Consider the following 10,644-nt stretch of genomic DNA (forward strand, 5'->3'; position numbering starts at 1 on the left):
TATGTACTCTTTCCTATTCGTGTTGATATGATGTTCGCTACAGTGACACGATTTAATTTCAGACATAACTGTGATTGAGTATAAATTGGAATCCCCTGTTGTAATCCTAATATACGCAGCTGTATGTCAAACATGCATCTATTGTCAATATTATGAGGTTACAAGAAGCTTAACATACAGTATGGCCGTTTACATGTTAAATTAGTATGGCACTGCAGATTTTTTCCAGTGGGTTCCCTATCTATCGGATCATACTTAAAAAAATAATGTTTGTTAATTATTTGATGCCTGAGTGATTTTTCCTGTTTCGAGGTACTCAATGTGTTATATGCCCGAAATAGCAATAATGCAGAGCAAGTCATGCAAAGCAAGTCATGCAAACCAAATCAAACTTCAGAACATACGGTTTCCCTTTCAGCGACACCCCCTCGCCAGTTGCCGATATTTCGGAGAGTATTTTTTTTTACCGTTATGTCCCTGAAACCCGGAATTCATAAAGCCTAATATAAGTAACAAAACCAGAGCACTGGATAGGGACGTATATTCTTAGTCACAAACGCATATTAGCATACCCAGCCCACTAAATTGGACGGATATCCGTTGTTGGTTTTTTTGTTTTTTTTTTTTTACATCAATAACCTTTTCTGTCAGATTACCCACTGGAGCAGCAACAGTAACTATTTAACGGCGCAAAGAGCAACATCATTTGATTCATTCGGAGCTTGTTCAATAAGGACATATTTTTTTAATTCTTCCAGACATGAAACTTGTAAGAAACGAAGACAACGCAGCTTGCCTCAAAATACAAGGCCATGCCAGCAAAACCCTAACGGTATTGAATACACAAAGACTCTCAGGAATATTTTGTGATGTTAAATTGATAGTGGATGACATGGAGTTTTCAGCCCATAGGGGTATTCTGGCAGCTAACAGCAGCTTCTTTCTAGCCATGTTTACCGCAGAAATGTTGGAAAAGGACAAGACAAGAGTTACTCTGAGCAGTGTTAGCAAAGCAGCAATGGAAAGCATATTGGGATTCATGTACACGGGCCAGATACAAATTGACTTGGCAAATGTGTTTGAACTGTTACAGGCGTCCAATTTTCTTTTCGTAGACGAGATTAAGAAAGCATGTTGTCAATTTCTAGAGAGCACAGTCGACATGGAAAACTGTTTTACGATTCGTACGATTGCTGATGCTTTTTCTTGCGATGGTCTGACTCAAACAGTGACCCAATATATCAACCGACAGTTTACCGAACTTGCCAAAACAGAAACCTTTTTGAAGTTGGCAAAAGAAGATATTGTCAAATTTCTGTCCAGTGACGATATACAAATTGAAAACGAAGAGCAGCTTCTTGAAATCGTAAAAGAATGGATAAATTATGATCCGGAAGTAAGAAAAGACTATTTTACTGAATTCTTGAAATTAATTCGGGTGCCGTTAATTTCTCTGCCAACCAATGACGGCAACTTAGATCGAGAGGAATTGAACCAACTCACGGTTTTCCCAAGAGTTAAAGAAGTGCCCTCTGCTGGACAAGTTGGCAAAATAATTGCAAGAAAGTCATGCCGAAGTGTTGAAGTGATTGTGGTGGCAGGTGGATGTGATAATTCAGCCATCCTCGACCGTGTCTGTTGTTTCATTCCTGCTGTGGAGAAATGGATGGATCTGTCACGCATGAAGATCCCTCGATGGAGGTATCGTAAAATGTCGCAGTCTTTGTGTCCCACATTTACTATCAAACTTATAAAGCCGTAAATGCCTAAAATATGCCGGGTAGAATTTTATTGTGTTATAACCAATCACAAAGCGAGATCTTCAGACAACGTAAACCACAGAAAATGGATAATGAATGATCGATCACGAAACAAATTTAATTGGGTCTCCTCCATCTTAGTTGTACGGAATTCACATAATTGTTATCCCATCCTGGTTAAACACTAGTGATGGGGGTCTGAGAGATTTTTAACTATTTTCATCATTACGACCGCCAGCTCAACCATCCAAATCGGGGTCACGCTGATTTCCTGATTACAAATATACTACTTCCTCTCTTTTCTTCTCGGTGGCAGACAAGAAGTAACTTCTGCTCGCAAACACTCGATAGGTTTCTGTTACCTGGCAAAACCGCCACAAATCCGAAATCCCTCAAACCATGAAAGGAATGTGGCTCTCGCTACAACGGATACTAAGGAATAACCATTATTTAGACTTTTGCATTTATGCCAACTCTCCCGGATTATCCGGGAGTCTCCCGAAAACCAAAACCAGATGGGAACCCATCCGTTTTCTGTGTTTCTGTGCTCTAAAGATCTCCCTTGCAATTGGTTATAACAAAATGCACACTCCACTGAGACATATTTTAGGTGTGCACGGTTTTGTAAGTTTGACAGTGAATAAAATCCAGTTTTCGCTACATTGACTATAGTGCGTTTTCACGCGCGTAACCAGCAGCCACGAAAATTTGTTGGAACAAAAGAAAGCGTTCAGATAAGAAAAGAGTTGAACTTTAAGGAGATTGGTTTAGGACTCTAACATGGTCGCTTGTTCGTTGTTTTGGGACATCAATATGGCTGCCGTGACGTCAAGTGAAAACACTCCGTATCACGTGAAATTAGTGTTACTGTTATAAAATAAAAGTAGCTAGTAAAATTTATAAAGCTAATGCAAGATTTTTCTACCTTATTGGTGATTACAAATGACATTCAGCCACTGTAACAAAACCAAAAACTGCTCCCAAGACTGCTGTTTCCTGATAAGAATGTAGCATGAGGTAATTGAGCTTAGCTGAGCTTGCCTGTTTCGGGGAAATCACAGACTTCAATTTTCAGCACGAATTTTATCAAGAAAGCAGGAAATTGGATCATACTGGTCGAAATGTCAACAGTGTGTCCGGTTAAAAAAACAAAAGCTATTCCAGTTTAGCCTAAAACTATTTTTCCGCTAGCCGTTGCTTTTAGTGCGGAGGAGTTATCACAAACTTTCCAGCAATTGCTCAGACGTTAGTTTGCTATGATTTCCTTGGCAAAATGATGACGCGACTTTTAGTATAGCGGCGGCGAGGTGCGTTCAGCCATGTTCAAGAAGAAAAGGGCTTACTTCATTTCAAAAAAAATAATAAAAACTAACTGAAAACTAGTTAGAGATATGGCATGTGATTCTATAGTTTGGTGGCTTTTATTTCTTTTGCTATCGATTTACACCATATATCGCTAGTTGTGATGTTAGTTTATTACTTTCCTTCAGGCTTCAAATGGTGAGCGTGGAGAACAAGCTTTTTACCATCGGTGGACTCAGAGACGTTTGTGTCAGAGATCCCTTAGTTCCTTTCGTGGAACGTTTTAGCGGCCAAAAGAACACATGGGATGCAATTGATCATCAACCTGCAGTACAGGATGTGGAGCTGGATTCATTCTGTGTAGTATTCACTGGCCGCGGTAGCGTCCTTATGACAGGGGGGCTGGATCCAAGGACGAACAAATGTACATCCCACGTTTGTTCTGTTGAACTTAAAGATGTCCCTTCAAGTGTGGTACAGCTGACATCCTTGATTTGCCCCAGAGCCGGTCACTGTCAAGTGTTGGTAGGAGACTATGTGTATGCTATTGGCGGATTTCAAACTCCAAACACACATGTTACCTCAGACGTGATTCGCAGTGTGGAATGCTATGATGTAGCTAAAGGTAAGTCTACAATGACCATATTTGTTTGTGGAAGTGTACAAGTTGCAATTGAAAACGTGGAAAAAGGAAAATCTACACGATAGCTCAGTGAGCCCATAACTCGAATCAGCCAAGTAGCAGATTAGAATGATTTGACAGTTTTCAGAAGTATTGGAACGCATGCAGTCAATTTGATTGAAATTTTTGGCGCACAGTTCATACTGCTTTTACCATTGGTTTTGGAATTATCTAGTGTCTTATTTGTATAGGTAATCATACAGTTTCGAGTTTAATTTGGAATTAATTTGCACGAGCGAGTTTTTCAAAAAGCTGAAATTGCACTGGCCGCCTCGGCGAGCGCAATTTCAGCTTTTTTAAAAACTCACACGTGCTAATTAATTCCAAATTGAACGATAAAAACCGTATGATTACTTATTAATAATAAAAACATGAAAAAAAATCGCCTGGAGGAAATGCCGGAAGATCTTTCTGGAAGCCATTTTTTTTTCTCTCATTCGAGAAAACTGTTTTCAAAGTTTCTGCACTAAATTTTCGTCGTCATTTTACGTGATATCATTGGCTTAAAAAATTTCTTTATTTCTTTCAGCCAATCATAATCTAGAATTCCGATGTGTAATTTGCACTGGTGTTACACTTTTTCCACTGATGTTACGCTTTTTGCACTGGTTTTGCTCTCAGCCAATCAGAATCGAGTAATTTTGTCATGTATATTTTTAAACGACTATAAATGTATTTAAAATGATATGTTCCAACCTCCAACACTCGCGTGCTTCAACGTAATTGGTCCGCTTATTAACAAGGGCAAATTCTCGTGTAGCGATTGGTTAAAACATATTGGTGCTCTGGGTTAAAGTCTTTGCACTGTAAAGCTGAATTAAAACTTGAACTTTGAGTTGTTAAGTAACAAAGTCCTTTTAAATCACAAGGTCCTGTTATGTATATCTTATTGATCAAGCTTTCTTGGGACTGTACCGATAAAATATCTATGTCATACACGTTAATTCGTAGAGTGTATGTCTAACAAACACATTATTTAAAAATAGTGTGTGGCTGATCAAAATGGTAACAAAAAGAATCAAAGGAGACCTATGGCCAAACTCGTGGATTAGGTAATCTAGAGATGAAACCTATTGGTGAGCTTCCAATTACTGGTGTATTATTAAATGCTGTTAAAACAAGCCGGGTTTGTACCATGCAAGGTCGCACTTAACTCACAAAGTGTAGGCTTTTTTTCGTTGGCTTTTTTTGCACGCATATTACAAAGACATACGTCCAGAATAGCTAGGGTGGCAAAATTGCAGCAGAACATGGAGTGGTAAAGGCTAAGGGTTCTTGGGTCACAGAGGACACTCCTGCCCAACAAATCATAGAGTACTCTCCCCGCTCCCCCGCTTCCCTCACACCCAGATCTTGATGTTGATTTGCCTGCTGGAAAAATTTGCATGTATTCAAGTCGTACGAGCTCACAAACGTTTTTCATTGCATTTCATTCAAGGTTATAGGTAACGTTTCTTATGAGACAGTACTTCTTTTCCAATGTGGAACCGCTTGTCTCTATATATATTGCACGTAAAATACATCAAAGTAAGAGACTCTTTTGCAAGCATTTTCAGTGTTGATCAGACAAATCTGTCGACCATAAATATGTGTTCCAACAATAATAATAACAGCTTTATTGAAGTGTCAATATATTTAGTATTAACTAATAATTGGGGGCAAGCTCACAGGGAGTGTATCTAATTGTCGAGAGTCGAGAGTCGAGGGTAAAATGTCGAGGGTCGAGGGTAACTTAAAAAAATATATTAAAATAAAGCAAAAAATAAAAACAAAAATAAAAATAAAAATATATTATATATGAAATAAATTGCTGAAGAAATCAAGACAGAACTTTCTTTCGCCAGCTTTTGTTTTTTGAGTAAAGCGCTGCGTGACACGGCCAAATGACCTCTCGCTCCTTATAGTCTTGGGCGGCGATACCAAGAGCGCTGTCTGTACTGTCACGCAAACGTAAACTCTTATCAGAGGAAACATGCACACTAATTTTCATTTCTCGATAATCACGCTTATTATCTCCATTCAGGATTGTAGAACATTATTATAAACCAGTAACTATCTTTGTTTTCATTGTTTTCATGCTTTGTTCTAATACTCGCTAAGCAAACAAAATTAACGTAAACACAGTGGATTAAAATAGGGTTATGTGACGTACTAAAGAATAGAGGATCTTATCTTAGCCTCAATGCCTTGCTGTTTGTTCATTGACTACCCAAGATAACATTGGATACATTCAAATAGTTCTCTATATAAACTAGAGAGAACTGTTTGAATGTTTCCGATGTTATCTTGGCTCACACAACGTCGTAGAGGTAAAATAATATTTCGGCTGGCGTCAGGTTTAGGTGTTTTTTTTTGTTGTTGTTTTTTATTATTGCATACACACATTACTTACACTACTAAGACTTCTTACAATACTAACATTACCTACAATACTTACATCACTTACAATACTAATATCACTTACGCCACTACCGACATTACTTACAATACGACCGTTACTTACACTACGATTACTACTAAACAGTACGATTGCACACAACAACTACTACAGATGCTCTGCCTACACAACTGATAATACAAATCTTGCTCTACATTGTACTCTAATTACACAATTACTTTTTGTGTTAACAAGATACTTTATATAAAATTACAATACAGGTATTTGAATTATCATGAATGTACATATAAATTTACATAATTTAGAAGCAGTACTTACTCCTTTACAAAAAAAAATTGGATTGTTATTCAAAACTAGGTTCCATTTTGCCTGAAAATATTTTGAGCTTAAGATGCTTTGAGAGGCTATAAGGTTTTCAATTTCATATTTTCTCTTGACCATATCTTCGAAAGGCAAAAAGAGAGGGATTTGTTTATTTTTGCGACAATTCCATAAATAAATTTTAGCTAAAATGATAAAGTAGTTGGGCAGGTTAGATCTCTGATCTAATATTCATAATATAATGTTAATATATTCCAGTTCTATTTGCTCCCTGGCTACTGTCAACCAAAAGTTTGCAAATTTAGTCCAAAATTCTGTTGAGAAGGAGCATCGATAAAAGAAATGTTCTAATGTTTCTCGAGAGGTTTGACAAAACGTACAAAGATCACTTTGAATCCTTCCGATTTTTGCTAATCGGGTATTCCAAAACAAAATGTCGTTTAAAATTTTGAACTGAAAACATTGTACAAATGTTTCAAGAGCAACTGATTTTGCCAGTACAAACGCTTTTCGAGTCTCTTCTTCACTTAGGTTAAAATCTGACATTAGTTTAGAGAACCCTCTTGAATGTTTGGCTTTTTCTTGAATGAGAAAAACATAAAAGTTTCTACTCTTGCTCGAGAGAGGATCAAAATCTTTGTTACCACATTTTAACTCAAGTGTATTTGAAACGTTTCTATCGACGATGAGATTCCTTAAATGCTTTGGCACAGAGCAACGAACAGCAGACCACGTCAAGTAATTTGAGCCTATTAGTCCCCTGTCCTTTGCTATGTTAAAGGATTCAACATTGTTCCGAGAATACATTAAGTCGCTGATAAAAATTACCCCAGCATTCATATAGGTATGATAACAGATCAGTTTGCCGTCTATCTTTATATTACAATTATTCCAAATTATAGAGTCAAAAGCTTTAGAATCCGTTGAAAAATTTGAGCGAAATTCAGACCACCACTGCAGCATTTCTAAATAAAAAATCGAATTAATATGATAGTCATTAATATTATAGTTGCAGTGAAAAAAGAAAAAACCTCCATAAGGCTTGAGCAAATGTCTAAGATAACTTTTCTATGGAGACGGTTCAGGATTAAAAACTTTCAAAATCCATGCTAATCTAAGAGACTTAATTGAAGTCTCTAGATCAGTGAGATTTAACCCACCATAGTCAGAACAATTAATTGTAACTCTTCTGGTTATTTTATCAGGCCCTTTCCACAAGAATTTATATATTATCGTTTGAATCAGTGATATAAATTCCGAGGGAGGTGAGAGGATAGAAAATATATATACCAATTTAGGGAGAAGAAGACTTTTAATGATTGATACTTTACCAAATAAAGAGAGAACTCTCCAGCTCCACTGATGTATTTGTTTTTTAATTTCGGTAATCTTGTCTTAAAAAGTTTTCTGAAAGGACACTTCTTTGTAATAACTGTAGTGTACCCCAAGAGCTTTTACGCTTTTGCACCATTTTAAAGATAAGGGTCTCTCGGGGCTGTCATGACACGAACCAATCCACATTGCCTCTGTTTTAGTATAATTAACCTTTAAGCCTGGTAGTTTTGCAAAACGATCAAGTAATTTAAAGAGATTTTGTGCAGATGTTAAATCGGATAAAAAGGCAGTGAGGTCGTCTGCATATTGGACAGGTTTCCATTCCTCTAAGTCTAATTTAATTCCTTTAATATCGATACTAGTTCGGATCGCAGTAGCTCAAGTTTCAGTTGCGATCACAAATAGATATGGCGACAGAGGATCCCCTTGTCTAACACCTCTGCTTAACTCAAAATTAGCAGAAAAAGATCCATTGTTTATAATGCAACTGGACACTTTACATTTTTTCACCCATCTTACAAGACTGTGACCAAAGCCGAAAATTTCTAAGCATTTAAACATAAAATTCTATTCAAGGCTGTCGAATGCCTTTTCAAAATCTATGAATAATAATATACCCGGAATATCGAATGTTTTAGTGTATTCCATGACATGTAGAATTGATCTAGCTGCTTCCCCTATGTATCGACCTGAAACATATCCAGTCTGATTGCTGTGGATTATCTCTGGTAAAATTTTAGTAATTCGTGTTGCTATTACTTTGGATGCTATTTTAGTGTCAACATTGGTGAGAGAAATCGGTCTCCAATTTTCAAGACGGGTTCTGTCTTTACCTGTTTTTTCGATAAGTGTAATGACCCCTTGCCTTTGTGAGTTGGATATTTCTCCCTCTTCATAAGCCTCGTTAAAGCTTTCGACCACCATTTCACCGATTGATGACCAAAAGACATTATAAAATTCAATTGGCAGACCATCATTTCCAGGAGTCTTACCTAGTTGGAATGTTTTGATAATGTTTTGGCATTCTTCAATTGTTATTTTTCCTTCGCATTTCTCACTTGCTTCACTTGATAGCTTTGATAGATTTGGATTTTCAAAGAAGAGTGCTGCATCTGGAGTGTCTAACTTTGTTTTGGAACTGCGGTGCAGCTTAGTGTAAAATTGCTTTTGTGCGTTCATTATCAAGAGTGGATCGGTAGAGATAACTCCACTAATATATAATTTTCTAATATGTTTCTTAATATGGTTACGTTTCTCCAAATTTAAAAAATATCAACTAATCTTTTCTCCGTGTTCGTGCCATTGTGCCCTTGCCCGTATAATTAAACCTTCAACTTTTTTGTCATACATCGATTCAAGTTCGCTCTTATATCTTTCCATTGTTATTCGCGTATTGTCACAGGGATTATCTTGAAAGGCAGCTAATGATTCTTGATATTTGTTTAGTTAATTCTCTTTCATGTTTTTGTCGAATTTGCGATAAACGCTTTGAGAAAATAATAGAATCGGTTCTAATATTAAATTTTATCCAATCCCAAATTGATCTTCGGTCTCTGAGATACTTTGCTTCCTCAAGCCAAATAGGCAATTTATCAATGATCATCTTTTTATATTCTTCATTCGCCAAAAGCGTCGTATTCAATTTCCAATAGCCAGGACCTCTGTTATTTTCCTTAATTTCTTCGAGTTCTAGGAATACTGCAGAATGGTCTGATTTGATTGAGGGCAAAATATCCACATTTGTAACTAAATCATGCAGTTTATCCGAGATCAACCAGTAATCTAATCTACAAAATACAAAAGGAGAACAGCGACCCCAAGTGAAACTTTGTTGATTTGGATTTTTTATGCGCCGAATGTCATGGAGACTGAACTCATCTTGAATTTCTTCAACAGATTTTACGACGTGCCTCCGGGGAATTTGAATTCCACCTTTTTTATCCAGATTAATATGCAAGGGACAATTAAAATCACCTCCCATAATGATGTTCTCTTCATTTCCGAAATCATTGGTTCTTAATAGTTTTGATAGTTTATGATAAAATTGAACAGCTTCTGCATCTTTTTTGGGTCCGTAGATATTTGCAATTGTATAATTTTCCTCTTTGATCAAAGCTTTAAACAACAGAAGTCTTCCACTCGAATCTGTCTGAGACAACATTATATCAATGTCAAAGCCGTTCTTTATAAGCACCGCGGCACCTCTGACGTTTGTACTCCCATGAGAAAATAATATCACTGCACCCCATTCTTTTTTCCACTGAGCGTCACGCTCCTTGCTTGAATGCGTTTCTTGTAAAAATGTCAAATCGGCTTTTTGCTTTCTGCACCAGGAAAATGTTGCTCTTCTTTTTTTAAAATTACTTAGGCCTCTCACGTTAAAAGATAGTAATTTAATTGTATCAGGCTTCGAGTTTTGTTTACTCAGCATTTTAACTATATACGGGAGGTTGTTTCATTGCCTGGAGTAACTGCCGCTTTTTTAAATATAATGATGTTAGAGATAATTTTTTCAATATGCATGGTATCAGTTGAAAAGTAGAGATTATTGTATCCAACAGTAAAGTGTTCCGCGCAGTGCAAGCAAGAACAAAAATCAACACACACACAATGACAAAAACACACATACATATAAACGAAAGCGCACTTACCATCCTGTGGTTGCAATGCACTTCCGTCGGGATCTCCACATAAAGGCGATTATCACTCGAATTGCACTAGCGCACTTATATTTAACAATTATTCCATGAAACCGCGTTGGATATGAAGTGATAAATAACCAACGAGCGCGTAGCGCGAGTTGGTTATGATCACTTCATATCCAACAAGGTCGAATGGAATAATTG

The 10,644-nt window shown here is 36.9% G+C and overlaps 1 protein-coding gene across 1 annotated transcript in view; it reads left to right on the forward strand.

Annotated features, from left to right (window-relative positions):
* Positions 1-341: 341 nt before the first annotated feature.
* LOC149105198 (kelch-like protein 12) overlaps positions 342-10,644 on the forward strand; it is a 12,390-nt gene continuing 2,087 nt past the window's right edge. The window contains exons 1-2 of the mRNA XM_089272182.1: positions 342-1,701; positions 3,251-3,687. Of these exons, the coding sequence (XP_089128308.1) occupies positions 761-1,701; positions 3,251-3,687 (1,378 nt within the window). The 5' untranslated portion in view covers positions 342-760. The remainder of the gene's footprint in view (positions 1,702-3,250; positions 3,688-10,644) is intronic.

The sequence above is a fragment of the Orbicella faveolata genome, unplaced genomic scaffold (assembly GCF_042242905.1).
Source record: "Orbicella faveolata isolate gen_17 unplaced genomic scaffold, um_ofav_v1 contig_34, whole genome shotgun sequence".
Classification (NCBI taxonomy): domain Eukaryota; kingdom Metazoa; phylum Cnidaria; class Anthozoa; order Scleractinia; family Merulinidae; genus Orbicella; species Orbicella faveolata.